This window comes from Meles meles, chromosome 21 (assembly GCF_922984935.1).
Source record: "Meles meles chromosome 21, mMelMel3.1 paternal haplotype, whole genome shotgun sequence".
Lineage (NCBI taxonomy): Eukaryota > Metazoa > Chordata > Mammalia > Carnivora > Mustelidae > Meles > Meles meles.
In genome coordinates, this window is record NC_060086.1 from 29,802,625 (window position 1) to 29,824,084 (window position 21,460).

The window sequence follows — 21,460 nt, forward strand, 5'->3', positions numbered from 1 at the left end:
AATATAACCTCATCCAGATGGGTCTTAATTTTGAACATTCCTTTGCTGCTTAACATTTTGTTTTCAAATTTTCCTGACAATAACTGGGACATCTATAAATTTTTGTTAACATATTTTCTTTTTAGGGACAGAGACCTAGAAGTGGAATTACGATGAAGGTTTAGAAAGAACACTCTGGGCCTTTGAGAAGCTTATACTCTCAGTAGCTTTACATGACATTGTTACATCATCCTTGCTTTCACTAAGTATTTGGATTTTAGAAACTATTCCATAGCTTGTTATTTGTAGTTTGTTAGAGTAGTTTGAAAATAACTAGCACCTTCCATTATTTTATAGTATATTAAATATTTTATAGTAATTTGGAAAAAAGATATAATAAGGGTGTGAAGTAGAAAGTGAACAGCCCCTTCTCACAATCCCAACCCTCTAAAGTTACCAATATTAAATGTTTTGTTCTATATTCTTCCAGATATGCATCTTTGATTTTTTCCTTTCATATATATATCCTACACATTTGAAAAATTCTTTTTCTTTTCTTTTTTTTTTTTTTAAGAATTTATTCACCCATTTGACAGAGAGATAGCACAAGTAGGCAAAGTGGCACGCAGAGGGAGAAGGAGAAGCAGGCTCTCCCATGAGCAGGGAGCTGGATACAGGACTCGACCACACGACCCCAGGATCATGACCTCAGCCAAATGCAGCCACTTAACCGACTGAGCCACCCAGGAACACGTCCCTTCCTTCCTTCCTTCTTTCCTTCCTACCTACCTACCTACCTACCTACCTACTTACAGGGGGAGAGGGAGAGGCAGAGGCAGGCTTCCCACTAAGCAGGGAGCCCAACATGGGCCTCCATTCCAAGACCCTAGGACCGCACGACCCAAGCCAAGGGAGACGCTTAACGACTGAGCCAACCAGGTGCTCCTGCAAAATTATTTCTATTGGACAGATCCCTTGAAGGTTTGCTGTATCAGTGGATATGCATTATTTTAAAAATACACAACAAAACTTTAGCTGTTTCGGAAATCAGAAAAATTGAGAAGGTAGCGATATATACCGTATACCCTTTGCCCCCCACGTGCATAGTCATCCTCATTCTCAGCATCCCCCCTCAGAGAGGTACATTTGTTATAAGTGGAAAGTCCTCTCCCCAGCCCATCCCACATCCAAAACAATTTGCACCAAAATGAATACCAATAAAAAAGTGGACAAAAAAACCCAGAACCACATATTTTTGGACAAAACTTAAAACCAGAAAACATTGAAACCGCCGTCGGATGTTAGCCTCACCACCTAGAGACGCTTTTAACCATGTGGTGAGTTTAATTTCAACATGTAATTTCTACTGTTTTAAAACCAATGTAGGATACACACAGAGAAAACTCTCCTTCCTGTTGGTAAAGCAAAAAATACAATGGCTGTGCCAGTAAAGAATCCCTTCACGATCCTTTTCCCCAGGAATTTACCCTGGCAGGATCTTGGGAAGAGCAATTCAGTCAGCATCCTCAACTCTCTAGCAGCCTAAGTCTCTTTTACCACCTTTGGTCACCTGAGTGATTGATGGGGATCATGTCCAATAACATCCCTCCACTTGCCCCTCCCAGCCAGTCGAATGGAATCAGGGGCCTAGGGGCGTGTCCACCGATGCGAGGGCACGCAGTGTCTGTCCTCCGTCTGCTCTGCGTCATCAGTCTGCGCTGAAACCACGTTTAGCCCGCCTCGCGCATTGGAGCGGTTATCTTGTCACAGCAATGGGCTGCGCCACGGCGGCGGCGGGTCGTTCCCTGTGGCAGCTGCGCACGGGCGCCCTGCGGCCTTACTCAGGTAAAGTAGGAGGACGGCCGAGGTCGCGCGCTGAACCGACGGGCCAGGGAATTTTAGCATGTGGCCTGCACCGGAGAGGTCACGGGGGCCCGTTCGTAGACGTCATAAGGCTGCGACGGAGAGCGACTTCGAGGCGTGAACCTCGGGGCGCTGATAGGCGGGGTGCGTCCCGTAGTGCGTGGGTAGAATGCAGGGCGGGAGGGGCGTGGTGTTCAGCAGGGACGCTCGGAAGTGTCAGCTCAGGGTCGGTGTGTTGGGGAATGACGTAATGGCACACCTATAACGGGCTGTCTCTGCAGGTGTGGTCGGCATTCCAGGCTGAGTACAGGTGGCGACCTTGAACGTTCGGTGTCCTGCGGGTGTTATCGTAGCCTTTGCTCAGGGCCTCCATAGGCACAGTGTGGTCACGAGACCAGCGGCGTGGGCTTGTTAGAAGTGCAGGTTCAGAGGTCCCACCCCTGATTTACACGTCGGTTTGTCTGCATTTTACCAAGACCTTCGAATGACTTTCATTAAGTTTGAGAAGCACAGTAATTGGAATAGGGAGATGGGTCCGTCTCCCATCCCCGGTCCTTCTCCTATCCTTTTTTCATCAGAGCTGCGTCAGAAAATTGGTGTGAGGTCTTTTTCTCCAAAAGTTAAGCATTCGTGAACCTGAAGATTTTTGCCCTTTAGAAATAACAACTTGTACTTTTGATTACTAAATGTACTTTTTCTGCAGCCGTGTTCCATTTTTAAATTAAGTAATTTCAGGGAAATTACATACTCTTGGTAAAAGCGGAAAACCAGTATTGCTTGCCCCTAATAGAGTAATTTAAAAAAACGTGCTGAAAACAAATTAGTAAATTGTATTAGATTGTCTACCAAGGCCTGAACCCCAAACCCTCTTTATGGTTTAAAAAAAAGGGGGACAGGGAGAGGGAGATTAGCAAGTATTAGGAATGTATTTATTAACTGAGACATTCTCTTTAATGGTATCAGAGGAATTGAGAAAGATTTAAAAGAGAGTAACTCTTACTACATGGGTGTATTTAATGCATGTTCATAAACCACTTAAGATCTTCCCATATACCATTTAAAATCTCCTAGGTATCATCATTGTTAGGTGTTTCACAGTTTGGGAAAGCACTAACGTAAAATGATGTATTTGAGAGCTTCTAGCACTGGCCTCAACTTTATTTTACTCAAATTTAAAATGTGTGACAGTGCAGGCAAAACTCGGAGGATTGTTAAACGTGACTTAATTCCCCTTTGTTGAGCCAATGAGCATAACAGATTAAGAATCATTCTTTTTCACTTATAAAGTTACTTTGCTTCCTGTGTCTCATTTTATCTTTATGATAACTAAGAAAGGTGTTACTATTACATGTTTCCTTAAAAAAGAAATAACCTGATGGGGTGCCTGGGTGGCTCAGTGCCTCTGCCTTCGGCTCAGGTCATGATCCCAGTGTCCTGGGATCGAGCCCCACATCGGGCTCTCTGCTCAGTGGGGAGGCTGCTTCCTCCTCTCTCTGCCTGCCTCTCTGCCTAGTTGTGATTTCTCTCTGTCAAATAAATAAAATAAAAAAAAAAAAGAAAGAAATAACCTGATTATTACTGCCAATTTTATTTGTAAGTAATGGTGATTCTGATTTGTCCAAGGTTACTGTTAGAGACAAGAAACACATTTTCTTTCTTTTTAAGATTTTATTATATATATTTTTAAGTAATCAGTAATCTCTGCCTCCACTGTGGGGCTTAAACCCACAACCCCAAGATCAAGAGTCTCATGCTCTACTGACTGAGTGAGCCAGACGCCCCAACCATCCCATACTTCTTAAGGACACCGTGCAGAGATCGTGAAAATGTAGATGGCATGCATTTCAAGACCCGGTCTTCCACACACCCAACAAAAAAATCATTATTAGGTGCTGGAATCTGGAAAAGTGGTGGCAGTACTAGGGAACTGTGTAGTATGTTTTGTTTTGTTTTCAGATTTTATTTATTCATTTGAGAGAGAGCATGAATGGGAGAGAGCCAGAGGAAGAATCAGACTCCCCGATGAGCAGGAAGCCAAATGTGGGGCTTGATCCCAGGACCTAAAGGTCACGACCTAAGCTGAAGGCAGGTGCTTAACCATCTGAGCCACCCAGGTGCCCCCGTAGTATGTTTTTAATAGAAATACAGTCCTGCCCATTAGAAGCTGTGTGTTTGAACTCATCCTGTGTACTCAGCCCTTGCTATTTCTCCTTAAATGTTGTGTTTTTTGTTTTTTGGGTTTTTTAATGAGTACTCGGTTGTCTTTCCCATTAACATGTTTTTAGATGGGAGTAACAAATGAAAAAAGAAGCAAACAAGATTATCTTGAGAAATAGGGCCAGCTCGTCATTTTCAATTTCAATTCGTAGGAGTCCTCTTTCTGCAAGGAGGCCAGGTTAGTGGGAGCACAAGTCCTTGGAGTTGGAGGCAACAACTTGGGACAGGCTACCTTGCCTTTGTCAAATGTGCCAAATTGTTCTCCATATAAAAACATGGTCATGACCAGAGTGACCTCCTGTGTTATGGCACAGATCTGAGTGGTACATTATACCTAGCAGAACTTGGACTCCATCCAATTGTTGGTGTCCATTTCCTGGATTCCATCAGTTTCTTTTCTTTTCTTTTTCTTAAAGATTGTATTTACTTATTTGACAGAAGAGAGAGAGACAGTAAAAGAGGGAACACAAGCAAGAGGAGTGGGAGAAGGAGAAGCAGGCTTCCCACCAAGCAAGGAGCCTGCCGAGCAAGGATCCAGATGCGGGGCTCGATTCCAGGACCTGCGCTGAAGGCAGACACTCAATGACTGAGCCATCCAGGTCCCTCTCTGTCAGTTTCTTGAATCAGATATGTTCAGTGAGATGGAGTAGGTCATGCAGAGGAATGGCTCAAAGCTAGGTCACTGTATTTCAGACCCCCATGTCCGTGCTCCTTTGTTTAGTGAGCCATTTAAAACCCTGGTTGAACCTGGTCGAAAAGTTCAAATGCAGAACCACCCCAAATTTTATCCAGCCTGCCCCATCACCTTGTGTCCAAAGCACTCAAGCCTTTTAATGAAAACCCTACAGATGTACTATTAAGTTTTCCACACATTTTCAGGGTGTAGAAGTTAGGTTAAATGAAAAGAAGTCTGTATTAAAGATCTGGTAGTCGTGCTTAAGAGCCTTGAAACACATCCTCAGGGTGATACCAAATACACGTCACAATTCACATTACAAACTGACTGGCCTCGCTGGGTCTCTGTTCATATCTGCTTAATGAGCTGATAACCCCTTATATACCTAAACACATTGTAAAACTCTTAGGGGAAAAACTCTGGGGATGCCTTAATGCAAAGCTCAGAGAATACAATCAAGGTTACTACTAGGAGATTTTTTAAAAGACAAAATTTAATCCGTCCTGAAGAATTTACATTTTGAAGAGAAGAGTTGAGTTGAATTGATAATGTACCATAACAATATCAAAACTAAGCTCTAAGGCTTATTCTCCAAATCACATGCTCCGGGCATTTTGAGAGAACTTAAAGATTTTATTTATTTATTTGACAGAGAGAGATCACAAGTAGGCAGAGAGGCAGGCAGAGAGAGTGAGAGGGAAGCAGGCTCCCTGCCAAGCAGAGAGCCCGATGCGGGGCTCGATCCCAGGACCCTGAGATCATGACCCGAGCCGAAGGCAGCGGCTTAAACCACTGAGCCACCCAGGCGCCCCTTGAGAGAACTTAAATCTGTAGCTCTCAACCTTGGCTGCAGAAAAGATTCGTGCATAGAGCTTTTAAAAAAATCCACCCCAAGATTGAATAGGGAGGAGCATCCTGGTTTTGAAAGCTCCCTAGGAGGTTTGGTGCAGCCAGGAGTGGGAACAGAGCAGGCCTGGAGGGTAGATCAAATACATGTCTCACTGCCATGTCAGCTGCCTGCTGAAAAGCCAGGTTCAGTATTTCCAGATCTTTTTATGCTTCATGTGAAGCCAGAAATCCATATCTTTAGGTAAAAAATACGTTTTAAGTGTTGGTAACTAATTCACTTTAAAAAAAGGTGGGGGATGCCTGGCCTGCTCAGACAGAACATGTGTTTCTTGATCTCAGGGTCGTAAGTTCAAACCCATGTTGGGCGTAGAGCCTACTCTATTTATTTTTATTTTTTATTTTTAAAGATTATTTATTTATTTGACAGAGAGAGAACAGGAGAGCACCAGCAGGGGCAGTGGCAGAGGGAGAGGGAGAAACAGGCTCCCGGCTGAGCAGGGACCCTGATGTGTGGCTCCATCCCAGGACGCTGGGTTCACGACCTGAGGCGAAGGCAGCCGCCCAACCAACTGAGCCACCCAGGTGCCCTGCATATAGCTTGCTTTAAAAACAAAATAAAACAAAACACTGCAGGTTAAACAGAATGCATTTATGGGCATATATGATACTTACGGGGAACTTATCTGTGACCTTTGTTCTGAGGTGCCTCTTTCTTCTTCCTGTAGAAGGAAACATCTCTTTTACCCGAGAGTAATAAAGAATAAACATTTGCATTGCAGCTTATGGAGGAAGAATCAGTGTCAGGTTTTCCAGTTCAGGAATGACCTTAGACAGTATCGATCGGGCAGCTGTGGATCGAATAATCCGGGTGGATCACGCAGGTGAATATGGAGCGAACCGAATCTATGCAGGACAGATGGCCGTCCTGGGCCGGACCAGTGTTGGGCCAGTCATTCAGGTGGGTACTTCATTGTCCCTCTCAGCCTGGTCTTACTGAGCAGCGTGGGGATCCAGAGGCCTTAGAGTCATGAATCACATTACGTCATGCATTTGCAAAGGAGAGCAAAAATTGACTATTAGGGTGGGAGCATGGGAGTGAAAAGTGTATTATTCTTTTTATGTATAAAGCACAGACAGACATGTAGTACATAAACGGATATGTGGTATATATGAGGTATTAAAATTTCATCGTGTTGTGGGTAAAAAATGGTTAAGAGTCATTGCATTAGGTGAGAGCACCTGTTGTTGAGAGGGTGTGATCCCATCGCAAGTGGGGATATTTTGTATCTTATACTGAGAGGCAGAGGGAGGGGCCTGGACTTTGTAATCACAAGGACCCAGGTTCACATTCCAGCTTTCTTCCACCTCCTGCCTGTGTGACTGACCTTGGGGAAGTTACATGACCTCTCTGTGTCTCCATTTCCATATCCATATCTACAAAATGAGCTAATAACATCTACCTCATTGGGTTTTGGTGAGGAGTAAATGAAATGGCATAGAGCAGCTAATACCGTGTCTGGCATGCAGTAGACACTCAGCACAAGTCAAATTGCCTGCTCTGAGTTCTTGGACAAGTTACTTAGTCTCTCTGTGCCTCACTTCCTCTATCTGTATAATGGGGATGATAACAATAATAGTTTGGCGCAGATTAAATGAGTTGCCTTCTTTTTTTTTTTTTTAAGATTTTTATTTATTTTACTTGACAGACAGAGATCACAAGTAGGCAGAGAGGCAGGCAGAGAGAGAGAGAGAGGGAAGTAGGCTCCCCGCTGAGCAGAGAGCCTGATGTGGCCCTCGATCCCAGGACCCTGAGACCATGACCTGAGCTGAAGGCTGAGGCTTTAAGCCACTGAACCACCCAGGTGCCCCATGAGTTGCCTTCTTAAAGCTGTTTGATGGCACCTGGCACTTAGGAGTGCATGTAAGTGTTAGCTCTTTTATCATTATCCCTTTTCCTTTGATGTAAATGATACTTGCTTTCTAGCAGCAGAGAAGGAAATGACACAATAGGCGATACACTGCCCTCCTGCTGTCGGAGTGGGCTGAATGTCTCATTTCTCGTTAGTGTGGACCCTGCCCCTTAATAGGCTGTGCAGGTCCGAGAACTTCTGCTGGAACCAAGGTTTGGGCCCACTTAATGGGAATTGAGAGAGAGGCTCTTCTCTTGGTTCGTTGGCCCTCTCTGTATCCGCAGTGCTTTTTAGTCTGATGTTTCGTTTTTTTTCCTCCAGTGATTCAAGGGGAATGGGGGAAATAGCAGTTCTCATTTATTTGTTCCAGGTCCATTTTGCTTCCTTTCCCCTGCCATGGACAAGACATGTAGCTTGCCTGGTATACAGCACGTGGCCTCTGTGTGATACTCAAATGTCTTTATTGTTATGTTTTTTACAGAAAATGTGGGATCAAGAAAAGGACCACTTGAAAAAGTTCAACGAGTTGATGGTTGCATTCAGGGTGCGGCCGACGATTCTGATGCCCTTTTGGAACGTGGTGGGGTTTGCACTGGGTATGTGTCTGTCCAGAAGAACTTAACGTGGGCTTAGGGATCTGGCACAATTAAATTGTTAAGGTACCAATTCCATAATTCTTTCCTTATAACCTTCTAATTTCCTTAGTTTTTTTAAAAGCCAAATGGACTTTTTTTGCTTAAATTTATTTAAGTATTTATTTAAATCAATACTTTTATAAATAGAAGGTATAATAAAAATAACTACAACAGAGGAGGAAAAAAGGTAGAGCAATTCAGGTGTAGCCAGGTGATAATCCCTGCCAAAGGTTCGAAACCTGAGATAGCACGCTCTTAAAGAAGAGAGAAGAGTAAGTGTTAAAAGAGAATCAAAGACACACTCACCCCAAATGAAGACTTTCTTCTTGCCATAAGCAGAAGGTTCAGAAGAGCCCTGAAAAGAGAATAGTATTCCTATTCTGTGATTCAGGATTTCACCATGTGACCTGGTACCACCTAACACAGGGGTTCTCACTGAGGTAAGGCTCCTAAGGATACTTGGCAGTGTCTGGAGACATTTTTGATTGTCACGACCAGGGCTTCTGCTGGCGTGTAGTGGGTAGAGGCTAGGGGTGCTACCAAGTGGCCTACGATGCTCAGGACAGCCCCCACAAGGAATTATCCAGCCCCAGAGCCCGTAGTGTTGAGGTTGATGAACCCGGACCTGACATGATCTCCCTCCCCAGTGTGGTATCAGGTCTATCCTTTCCTGCTCTTCCATTCCAGGTGCGGGAACCGCCCTGCTTGGGAAGGAGGGAGCAATGGCCTGCACTGTGGCTGTGGAAGAGTCCATAGCACATCACTATAACAACCAGATCAGGACGCTGATGGAGAAGGAGCCAGAAAAATACACGGAACTTCTTCAGGTATTTGAATATACTCTGGCAAGAGGCCAATAAGGGAGAAAAGGGTAGATATGCAACTTGATAAGAAGGAATAAAATAGAAAGGTAGGGAATGACAGGCTATAGAAACCTAGGACCGTGCCTCATTCTTAAGGCAAGAAGAACAGAAAGCCGAAGCCATGGGCGCTGGTCACAGCTGTGATCCAGCCCTGTCTCAGGCAGAGTTGGGACCAGAAGCTGTGTCTCCTGAGCCCACGCTTTTATTCTCCACTTCTGGATCATTGATAGCTGCTGAGCAAATGCAAGCACAGACTCTTCAGATTAAATAAATGAGCTAATGGGTATCTTCAGGCAATTTTCTACAGCAGATAAGGGAACTTTAATTTTTTTTTTAAGTCTAAGTTGGGGGTTGGTAAACCCCGGTCTGGAGCAGACCACCTGTTTCTCTAAATTGTTTTGTTGGAACAGCGCCACACCCATCTGCTTACATGTCTGTGGCTGCTGTTCCCCATATACTGGCAGCGTTGAGTAGTTGTGAAGAGAACCATACAGCCTGTGGAGCTTAAAGTACTGACTCTCTGACCTTTTATAGGAAAAGTTTGCCTACCCCTGTCTTAGGCGGTAATAGGAGGCTTTAGCCTCCAGAAGATGACTGGACAGGGGAAGAGTTGGATGCTGACTTGCTCTGATTTCTTTGTATTTAACCAGGTAATAAGGAAATTTCGGGATGAAGAGCTGGAGCACCATGACATAGGCCTTGAACATGATGCACAACTGGTAGGGGGCCTCCCTTTACTATTTCGTGGCACTGCTTTGAATACCTTATTAGGAAGATTAAGGGGCGGGAGGGTTTTCGTTTCCAGAGAAATAGATTTCTAAGTAACCACCTAAGAAAGCAAACCAATATACTGCTTTGACAGAAGGCAAGCAAATCCGTGCTCCCAGCTGGGAATCTTATTTCCTCCTCCTTCCCTCATCATCTCCCCCGGCAACTTCTTTCCCCTTCCCGATGAGAAACTAGATTCCGGTGTTCTGGCAGTTATGGAACCATCCCAACCTCGTGAATTAAAAGAGTTTGTTAGATTTATGTCTTACCCAGAGTGTTCCAGCCCGGCCATACCAGGACATGTCTTACTGCTATAAGTGAACGTGGAACATGTTTCTTTTGTTTGCTTATTGTCATTTTTAACAGGCTCCAGCATACACCGTCTTGAAGAGCCTCATCCAGGCGGGATGCAGCGTGGCGATATATTTATCAGAAAGATTTTAAAGTATGTCCACTTTCCCCTGTTTATAAAAGATGACAGTGACTAAACGAGTAGCGTTGGCAGAAAAGGAAATGTGCAATTATCGTTATCGTTATATGAATTTTGTTAATAAACTTCAAGAGGTTTTTGTTTTTTCGTTAATAAAACTCTCTAGTGTTGTTTTTTATTTTTTTCCTGTGCTGCTTTATGCCAGAAGGCTGATCGTTCACCAAGTTCCAGTTACAACAGACGAAGCCAGTCCTTGTTTGGTCCATGGTTAATTTTTTTGTAAAACATCAAGAATGAATCGTTAAGAAAATAATGGAAATCTTTTTTTTTTTTTTTTTATCTTGGAGAAAGAAAGAGTGTGAGAATGTGCATGTGTTTTGGGGTAGCGGGGGCAGGAGGAGAGAATCTCCAAGCAGACTCCCAGCTGAGCTCAGAACCCAGTGCAGCACACCGTGGGGCTTTATCTCAGGACCCTGAGATCGTGACCTGAGCCGAAACCAAGAGTCCGACGCTCAACCGACTGAGCCACCTAAGTAACCCCCAAATAACAGAAATCTTTTTAAGATTTTTTTTTTTTTTTAATTTGACACACAGAGATCACAAGCAGGCAGAACAGCAGGCAGAGACAGAGAGAGAGGAGGAAGCAGGCCTCCCGCAGAGCAGAGAGCCCGACGTGGGGCCCGATCCCAGGACCCTGAGAACATGACCCGAGCCGAAGGCAGAGGCCTCAACCCACTGAGCCACCAGGTGCCCCAACAGAAATCTTTAAGAATAAAAATTTTGAGTTCACTTATAACCAAAGGTAATTTAAAACACGAAGTTGTTGAAGAGCGACAAAGCCAGACTGTCAAATCCTTCAATTAAGTCAAATCCTTCAATGAAGTCTGCCATTGTTTCCAGTGGCCTCGTTAGCTGTTCCTCCTCTCCTCTGGATTTCAACATGCCAGAGGGTGCCAGAGTGTGGTTCTTGGCCCTGTTCTGTCTCTCATCTTTTTTTTGGTATCCCATCCGGCCTTGTGGCTCATTCCTCCACATTCCTGTTTCAGCCTAGCTTTCTCATTTTCAAATATCCAACTGCCTACCGGACCCCTCCACTGGGACATCAGAGAGAACCTCAAGCTCCTCCTCCCCTCCCCCATCCTGATGCCCTACTGGCCGGCCTTCCTCATCGTAGGACTCATTCTGGTCCTCAGGCCTGAATCTCTGGACTCACCTTTGACACCTACCTAAATCCCTCCCCTATCTGGTCACCCGGGATATCCTACAGGCTCTGCCAAAGCCTGGATTATTTTAGAAGCCTCCCTATTCTTCTGGCCTTCCCCTGTCCTCCCACAATCCATTCTCAACCCAACAGCCACTGTGGTCCTTTGAACTGTAAGCCAGGCCATGTTCCTGCTCAGCTCAGAACCCCTTTGGCTTTTCCCAGTTCCCTCAGCATCAAAGTCAAAGTCCCTAAAATGGTTTCTTTCTTTTTTTTTTTTTTTTAAGATTTTATTTATTTATTTGACAGGCAGAGATCACAAGTAGGCAGAGAGGCAGGCAGAGAGAGAGGGGGAAGCAGGCTCCCTGCCGAGCAGAGAGCCCGATGGGGGGCTCGATTCCAGGACCCTGGGATCATGACCTGAGCTGAATGCAGAGGCTTAACCCACTGAGCCACCCAGGCGCCCCCCTAAAATGGTTTCTAAGAACCTGTGTGATCTGGCCCTCTGACCACTTCCCCCTCCTCGGTCTGCTCCAGCCACACTGGCCTCCTTGCTGTTTCTCAAAACACCAGCACTCTCTTGTCTCAGGGCATTTGCAATGGCTGTTTCCTCTCTCCCCGCAGTGCTCCTTCCCAGACAGCCACATGGCCTAATCCCTCACCAGTTCTCAAACTTCTGTTTCAAATGTCACCTCTTGAAGGAGGCCCACCTTGACCCCCTTTTTCAGAATTGCAAACCCCACCCCACCGCCTGCATCATGCCACGTGCTCAGCTCTTCCATTTCTTTCCCCATAACACTTAACCACCTTCTGGCATCTTATATAATGTACTTACTTGGTTTTTGTCTGTTTCTCCCTGCAAGAATGTAAACCCTGTAGGGCAGGAATCTTTGTTTTAATCACTGGCACACAGTCATCAAGGGGATTGAATGAAGAAATAGCTCTCCCTTATCCACAGTCATTTTCATATAACTAGTAATTCAAGACTACTCCATGTGCTTCTCTGCAAAATTCAGTAGAGATTTACTAAAAAGATGCTACCGAGTCAGGCTGGGCCGCTGGGTTCTGGTTTCTGTAGAGTATGCTTTACTAGAAAAACTCAAAGTCTGCCCAAGAGGGGGGAAAAATGCTATCAAGAAACCAAAGAAAAGCCATTCTCTATGCTTCTTGCTGATGACTTAAGAAAACAAAACAACAACAAAACAAAAACCAGGCTGGACATCCACATGCAAAAAAATGAATTTGGACCCTTAACAGCTTTTACAAGAATTAACTCAAATGGATTAAAAATATAAATGGTAATGCTAAAACCCTCAAACCCTTAGAAGATACAAGGGTAAGTTTGGTGACCTTGGATGAGACAACAGTTTCCTAGATATGACACCAAAAGTACAGGCAACGAAAAACACAGATTGGATTTAATCAGAATAAAAACTACTGTGCTTTTCAAGAAGGGGAAAGACAACCCACAGAATGGGCGAGAATGTTTGCACGTCATAGATGTGATAAGGGATTTGTACTGAGAGTATATAAAGAACTCTTGCAACTCAGTAAGATAAAATAGCCCAGTTAAAAATAGGCAAAGGGTTTGAATAGACGTGTCTCCAAAGAAGATGTACCCATGGCCAATAAGCATTTGAAATGAATGCACAGAAACATTAGGGAAAACTTTGCCCACAAGTATGGCTATACTCAAAGTAGAAAATGATGTGTTGGCAAGGGTGTAGAGGTGGTACCAGGTCCTCATACACTGCTGGTGGGAATATAAAATGGTGCAGCCCATTTGGAAAACAGTCTGGCAGTTCCTCAGTCAAAATAACAATTACCAAAAAAAAAAAAAATAAATAAAAAAATAAAAAAAAATAACAATTACCATATGATGCAGTAACTCCTCCCCCAGGTGTAAACCCCAAAGAAATGAAAACAAGAGTTCAAACAAATACAAATACCTGAAAGTTCATAACAACATTATTTTTAATAGCCATAAAGTGGAACTAATCCAAATGTCTATCAGCTGATTAGCAGATAAGCAAAATGTAGCATATCTATACCAAGGGATATTATTTAGTCAAAAAAAAAAAGGAAGGAAGTACTGATAAGTGCTACAACATTGATAAACCTTAAAAAATGTGACGTTTGGGCACGAAGCTTCAGAACAGGAAGATGAAAACGCTGGAAATGGATGGTGGTGGTCATTGCCCAGTGATGTGAAGGTACTTAATGCCACTGACCTCTACACAAAAAACGGTTAAATGGGAATTGTTATGTATAGTTAAAAAAATGCTGGGGCACCTGGGTGGCTCAGTGGGTTAAAGCCTTAGGGTCCTGGGATGGAGCCCCGCAACAGGCTCTCTGCTCAGTGGGGAGCCTGCTTACCCCTCTCTCTGTCTCTGCCTGCCTCTACGCCTACTTGTGATCTCTGTCTGCCAAATAAATAAAATCTTTAAAAAATAAAAATAAAAAAATTTTTAAAAAATGCTAAGTGAAGGAAGCCAGAAAGAAAAGGCCACATATTGTATGAGTCCATGTATATGAAATGTCCAGAAGAGGCAAATCCAGAGAGACAGAAAAGAGACTAGTGGTTCCCTAAGGCTGTAAGGAATGGGGGGGGGGGGGGGCAATGGTAGTAACTGCTAATGGACACAGTTTCTTTTGGGGGGCGATGAATGTTTTAGAATTAGCTGGCGGTGATGGTTTTACAACCATTAAAAAAAACACTGAATCGTACACTTGAAAATGACGATTTTCCTGGCATGTGAATCATAGCAATAAAAATATACAGATTGGGATGCCTGGTGGCTTAGTTAGGCCGCTGCCTTTGGCTCAGGTCATGATCCCGGGGTCCTGGGATCAAGTCCTACATTAGGCTCCTTGTTCTGCGGGGAGCCTGCTTCTCTCTCCGCCTCTACCTGCTTCTCTCTCTGCCTCTACCTGCCACCCTGCCTTCTTGTGCAAGCGCACACTCTCTCTCTCTCTGACAAATAAATAAAATTTAAAAAAAAAACAGGATTTATACTTTTACGCTGCATTGGAAGGCAAATTTTAATCCTATCTATTGAATAGGAAAACGATTTCTTTAACGCGCTACCCTTCAAGTCAGCAATGCTGGTTCTGTTTCTTGCCCTCCGATATCAAAACTAATTTTGTAAGTGGTGCAGCCAGGAATCTTAGTCATATAAAGACATTTTGTACAATACTTATTAAAAGCCCAGATTTCTTGCTGTTTGTTTAGCACCCCCTACAGAATTGATGGCTGATGGTTCATGCTTCTGAGAGCTTCCAGAACAAGAACAGAGAGATTTTCTGAATCCCCCTGTGGTTGTTTTTAATTCCATTACAGCTTGTCCTCGTGTATTAACAAGGTAATCTTGTCTTTCCCTTACTTTACGGCTCTGACCTTTCAGGGAAAATGTGATTTTAAAATTGGACACCATCCAAAGATGATGCCAGGAGGACAAAGGATGTTATTTTGCAAGCAGCATAGTTCCAAAGAGGCAACCCAAGGTACAGGTCTTTGCATATATTTGATTCTCTTGCTACTCAAAGTGTCGTCCACCGACCAACCTGGCAGCGTGCTAGAAATGCAAAACTTGAACCTCCTCCCCAGACCTTCTGAATCAGAATCTGCATTTTAACAAGATGTGGTCGTTTTAGACTCTGTCCACACATTCCTTGATACTCCTCTGTTCAGGGAGCCCAGTTCCCCTTGCCTTGAGTGTGGGCTGTGTACTTGGTGACTTGTTTCTCACTAGTGGTAGAAATGATGGAGTGTGACTGCCAGGGATGCCCGCTCATAAAAGACTATTTCAACTTTCACCTCTCTCTCTGGGATCACTCAGTCTAGGGAAAGCCCACTGCCAGGTGGTAAGAACACTCCAGCGGTTAATCTGTAGAGAGGGTCACATGGCCAAGAGCTGAGACCGCCTGCCAGTAGCCATGTATGGGCACCATCTTGGGAGAGAATCCTTCAGTTCCAGTCCTGCCTTCAGATAATGTGGCTCTGGGTGACATCCTGTCCACCACCTCATGAGAGACCCAGAGCCAGGATCACCCAGGTAAACCACTCTGTCCTGACTCTCAGCAGCTACTTCCGATAATAAATGCTTGTTGTTTTCAGCTGCGGAGTTCTGGGGTGATTTGCTATCCAGTAATAATTAACCAATACACAACACATCCAGGTGATTTGGGAGCACATTAGTGCGAGAAGGTGACCTAGACCGTGAACTTCTGGACAGCAGAGGCCGTTTTAGTCATTTACATACCTTCTGAGCCACAGCACCTCACACTTAGTAAGTTTTTATTGGACCAAATATAATGTTCAATTGCCCTGTTTTGTTTTCTTAGGAAATGAAAACTTTTTTGTAAAAAATAATGCATGGGGCACCTGGGTGGCTCAGTGGGTTAAAGCCTCTGCCTTCGGCTCAGGTCATGATCTCAGTGTCCTGGGATCGAGCCCCACATCTGGGAAGCAGGGGGCCTGCTTCCTCCTCTCTCTCTGCCTGCCTCTCTGCCTACTTGCGATCTCTGTCTGCCAAATAAATAAATAAAATCTTTAAAAAAAATAATGCATATATTCGCATGGTGAAATATTCCAGCAGTGCTAAAGGGTACAGTGACAAGAAAAATCTCTGTAGACTGCTGTTGCTTATCAGGAAACTGTGACCACCTGTCTTACTTTGTGATAAGCTACTAGCAATCTGTCACGTAAGACAGTGCATTGTTTTCTTTCTTGTCCACCCTCACTTCCCAAAGACATAGTTGCCTCGAAATGAAACTATAAACTCCATGTAGGTTTAAAAACACACACACACACAACACTGCTTCCAAACTTTTCGCTAGAAGTAACCACTATTAATAATTCATTGTGTATCTCTCCAGAGTCTTAAAAAAAAAATCTTTTATCCATACATGTACACCTCTGGATTCGGATCGTTCCCACGTGGAACGTGCCTCTTTGATCTGCAATTTGCATTTGTCTTTTGGGAACCTCTATTGGCCATCTTTCCAGAAACACAATACCTATAGATTCACCACATTCCTCTGGTTGGCGCCAGACTCTTCCATTTCACACCTGAGCCACCGGCCCCACCCAGACACCGCCTCACACCCATCCTGCCCTGACTGCTCCCCCCACCCACCACAGCCCCTCGGAGCGGGTGCTCTCCCATCCCCCTTTACAGAAACAGTCTGCAGGTGCCAGAGAGCCTTGAACTGAACCACCACGCCACTTGGCCTCTAATTTCCCCTCTTCCTCTATCGGTGGACATTTGGGTTGCTAATAACACAAAAATTGGGGGACCACTGAATACAGTCTCTGGAATTTCAAGAGTAGAGATCTCTTTGGGGTTCTTAACCCTTTTGGAGATTCAGTGCTCTTTTGAGAACGTGATAAGAAGTCTGGATCCTCACCCCAGGGCCTTCTTAAGGCCCTCTTGAAAACTTCTTGATCTGGTGATTCAAGGAGAAGAAAATGCGACCTTCCCCAACCCAGGGAACAAAAGAAACCTTTCCTCAAAACTGCTCTTTCCTGGCTCTGACAAAGCACAAAGCACTTTCCTGCTGAATATGTTTTCAAAGGTTTAAAAGCCTCCTCTTGCCTTCGGGGACAGGCTTCCTCCCACTCCTGTCTCCCGAAATGGCAGCCCTGCAGGGCTGCGACAGAACACGACCAGTCCTTTGATCCGGATCCTGTAGGAAGACCGGCTTCAGGGCGCGCCAAGGGCAAAGGAAGGTCCTGGGCTTCACGGCGCCCGCCTGCGACCACCAGAGGGCGCCCTCGCCCTGAGTTCCGAGTCTGGGCCCCTCAGCCTGCCCTGCTGGTCACCTCCAGAATGTCACAGGAACAACGCCTCCTGAACAAGGCGAGGTCCCTACAACGAGTTGTGATATTCGGGCCCTAATAATCCCACCTCCTGATGAACGGGAATGGATTGTCACATTTGCACACTACCGGTGGTGGAGGGCTTAACTGGCTGTTGCAATCTGTGCTGGTCCAGACTTGAGAACATCCTTATCAGGGAGGACGCATTTTCTTTTTTAAGAAAGGGAGAAAAGAAAACACAGGGGAGGAAGATTAGTCTCTGTCCAGGGGCACCACACGGAGAACACCAGCTTCAAGCACTACGCAATATCCAAGGGGCTGCACTGAATGTTTATTTATTCACTAATTCAGGCGGCTCCCGGACACACCTTGCTCACACATACCTTCTTCTGATTCACAGGATTGGCCCTTTTTCTGAGCAAGGCCATTTGCCCTTCTAACTCACTTATCTCGTAAGTGACGTCATCCCACACCCTCTCCCTTGTCTCCATACTTCAGCTTCCTGCCCTGGTACTGCATTCTATCATCGTCCCGCTGTTACGTGCTTTCCTACCATCTCCCCGATAAAATGTGACCCTGTTAGAGGCAGGGGCTGTTCCCACAGCCAATGCCAGATAAACTAAATCTTGCTTAAAAAAAAAAGCACCCATGTGAACGCATAAAATGAAACAAAAGGAATTGACACAAGTAATCACACGCCATGACAGTCCTCCTGATCCCCACATGAAGTCCAGCCAGAAGCTGTAGAGGGACCCGATCCGGGGGAGGCAGGAAGCACAGGAGGGGAAAGGATTCACTGGAGGCAGGACAAAGGAGTTAGAAGTTTACTGGCTACACCACAAGGAAGGCGCAGGCAGGACCGCAGAGGAGAGGGTGTCTGCAAGGAGGAGCTGGGGGGCTCTAGTTAAAGGGGGAAGTGAGGAGGTTTGGGGATGTATGAAAGTCTCCTTTCTTGGTACCTGTGCCTGGTTGTAAGGAGCCCATTGGTCAGCTGGGGCTTATGGATATTTAGAGATGGGTCGCCTACTGACCCTGTTTGCCTTCAGCCTAGTGATCTCTGTGGACACTTGGACCTTCCATGGTTTTCCATTGCTCAAGCCTGTTGCCTAAAAGCAGCCTCTACAGAAACTTCCAGATGAAAGTCCAAAGTTGGGAAGGAGGGTCAGCCTTGGAGTGTCCTTCAGTCTTCTAGTCCATCTGCATCCCAGACCCGGTGTGAGCCTGGCAGACATTTAACCTGCGACCCTGTTTCAACTCTTCTTCCTCAAAACGCCTTTTATTTATTGCTACTGTGTTTTGTTTTGGTTTTTTTGAGGATTTCCCTTCGTGATACTTTCTTCCTTTTTTAAAATCTCAGTTCTATTTCTAGGGTTATACAGAATTTTCTAATTCTTATTCCTGGACTATGTAACTGGGCATGCATATCAGAATCCACTCTTGAGATTAAAAAAAAAAAAAAAAATCTGTGGCTGCTCCTCCTCCACCCAGTCCCACTGAAACAGAAGCTCCATGGCTGGACTAAGGGATGAATATATCTTAAAAGTCACATGGAGCTTTCATGTGCAGGCCTGGCTAAGAGTCAGTGGTTTCATTCCCCAAGGGCTTTATTTTAAATCTGCCCCCCAAAATGGATGCTTTCCCCCTGCTTTACATTTTATTTTTCTGGGCTGATTCCGGACTTCCATTCTGTTCCGCTCTCTTCCTGCACTATTTTCTGTTAAGATGTGACTTGTTCCAGTTTTCTCCAGCCCATTCAGTGCCATGACGGCTGGAAACATGTTCCAGATCAATTTGTCTTCACGGGTTGGAAACAATGGTGAAGAGCAGTGCTCCCTGTTGTGCTGGGGGCAGGAGCGTGGTGGGGAGAGCAGCCTTTGTATGATATTTTCCATGCTTAGCTGCCAACTGGCTTTATTGAAACAATGAAAAAACTTGTGTCGATATGCCACCTGTTGCACTTGCTTGCTGATGACACAGTTATGCAAAGCATAATTATCTCAATCTTTTGATTTTAAGGGAGCATATTATTCTCAGTCCTGTGGAATAGAAAAAAATTTAGAATGTGAATTTCACAGTCCTTTTTTATAGCATTTAGAAGAGACACAAAACATCCTAACTTTGCTGTAATAGGGAGTATTAATTCTGCTAAGTGAAAAACCCAGAGGTTTTCTTCAGGTAGGGTTTGATCCAGGAGTTCAAACCAAAAATGTGGCTTCTCTCTCTCTCTCCTCTCTGCTTTGCACGGTGTCAATATTAGGCTCAGAATGACCCCTAGCCCCCAGTGGCTCTCCTTGTGTGTGACAGCAGAATCAGGGCACCACTTCCAACATCACCTGCTAACACTCTTCCATCCACAAGAAAGGTGAGGATCTCTTCCTCTAGCTTCTGCAGAAGAGAGGAAACTTTGATTTCCCAGAATCCACAGCACATACCCCCTCCCCCACTCCAGACTCATTTTTCTCCAATCAGGTTGCAGTCCTCACCATCAGCCAATCACTTTGGGCCCAGGGGATTGCGGTGCTCTCTTTGACCAGATTTAGTCACATGGCTGCTCCTGAACCAAGTGGAGTGGAGACAGCTCCACCCAAGCCACATGGGCCGAGAGTGAGGTGAGGGTGGTTCCCACACAGGAAGCCAGAGTTCCCTCACCGGGAGGAGGGAGAACAGATGTTGAGCAGGGAAAAACAGCCAGATGTTCCCTAAGGCCTGGAGGTCACCATGCAGACAGAGCCTGAGTGGTTGTAAATGGGGCATTGGGTTCAGGATGGACTGTGGCAGGGAATACTGATGGGGGAGGTGAGGAAGACATTACTATAGGGTTCCCCTTGGGGGTGGATGAGGACCTGGGTGAGGGCTCTATGAGACAGGCAGGAGAGCACAATGGTCTACACCACTTGGGCTGACCGCATCAAGACCACCTCTCCAGAAGAGAAGCAGGGTCCATTTTCTGTGTTCAGTGGACTGGGCCACAGAGTGCCCAGATATTTGGCCAAACAGTATACTGCATGTCTCTATGAGGGTGTTTTTGGTTGATATTCACATTCGAATGGGTAAACTGAGTAGAGCAGGTTGCCCTCCTAAATGTGGGTGGGCCTCGTTCCAGGCAGCTGAAGGCCTGGCTGGAACAGAAAGTCTGACTTTCCCAAAAGTAGGAGGGGACTCCTTCTACCCGGCTTCTAGACTGGGACATTAGTCTTTCCCCAATTCAAGACTTGAACTGAAACTTCGGCTCTTTGGTCTTTTGCAGACTGGAGCTATACTGTCGGCTCTCCTGGGTTTCCAGCTTGCTGACTAGATCTGGGGACTTAACAGTCTCCATACTCACGTGAGTCTCTTTTTCTATATATGTCGATCTCCTTGGTTCTGTTTCTCTGGAGAAGCCTGACTAATACAGGACCCAAAGGAAAGATGAGTCAATGGTGAGTTTCAGGCTGATTGACTAGGAACATTCTCAAAATATAGGACAGAAATAAGGAAATCAAATCAAGGGAAGTGGTTGGTTTGGGGAAAAGAATTTTTTTTCATTCACAAACACTTATTTAATATCTGTCCTGTACCAGATGGAGGGCCGGTCACTGGGGATTTAAAAAATCCACCCAATTGAATATACCTTGATTCTCTCTCTTCAGCCTCACTCTCAATATTGAATTAAATTCGCCTCCCTGAATTGCCTTTAAGTCCATTTCTTTGGCAGGTAGAAAGGGCTTCTATTGGGATCACCATACCCCCACCGCATCCTTTTAGATCCACAACATTTTTTTTTTACTCGGGGCTTAGGAGGACCATGGACAAATAAAAGGTCATCGAAGAGCTTTTGTATGTGGAATTAGAAAAGAGAAAGTCACTGGGATTGATCAAAGCACATGGACATAAAGTATATTTTGTAATTCCACATGACTAAAGGTGCTACGCAGGGTGTTGCTAACAATCTTAAATGTTTCTTGTGGGGTGAGATGGTGTCTGAAGAAAAATGATCTGCAGTGATTCTGTAAAATGCCATTAGTCGAAACAGGCCCCAGAGTAGAAGAAAGATGGGTGGGGAGTCAGAGGGCATCTCCAGGGAGAGAGGAAGAAGACACCCATCCTGGGGGACAACTGAGCCTGAGAGTCCTGCCTCCTGAGAGTCCCTTCATGCTTCATGCTTTATCCCCCTCTAAGGGGAAGGGAAATTTAAGAGACACGGCAAGGAGGGACGGCTTGGACCACCCCTGCCTCCCTGGACTTCTACAGGGCATTGTATTTATCAGC

At 45.1% G+C, this 21,460-nt stretch overlaps 1 protein-coding gene across 1 annotated transcript; it reads left to right on the top strand.

The window, feature by feature from the left end:
- The first annotated feature begins 1,673 nt into the window (after positions 1-1,673).
- Positions 1,674-10,343, top strand: COQ7 (coenzyme Q7, hydroxylase). The gene is made up of 6 exons (XM_045993841.1): positions 1,674-1,824; positions 6,364-6,542; positions 7,976-8,090; positions 8,817-8,956; positions 9,643-9,711; positions 10,127-10,343. The coding sequence occupies exons 1-6, from the start codon at positions 1,752-1,754 to the stop codon at positions 10,202-10,204; spliced, it is 654 nt and encodes a 217-aa protein (XP_045849797.1). The 5' UTR covers positions 1,674-1,751; the 3' UTR covers positions 10,205-10,343.
- The last annotated feature ends 11,117 nt before the right edge of the window (positions 10,344-21,460 follow it).

Bases quoted from the DNA above. Each gene is read 5' to 3' on its own strand.
- COQ7 (XM_045993841.1), top strand. From the start codon at position 1,752: ATGGGCTGCGCCACGGCGGCGGCGGGTCGTTCCCTGTGGCAGCTGCGC. The intron at 6,543-7,975 runs GTGGGTACTTCA...TGTTTTTTACAG, and splicing joins GTGTTGGGCCAGTCATTCAG to AAAATGTGGGATCAAGAAAA. The intron at 8,091-8,816 runs GTATGTGTCTGT...CTTCCATTCCAG, and splicing joins CGTGGTGGGGTTTGCACTGG to GTGCGGGAACCGCCCTGCTT.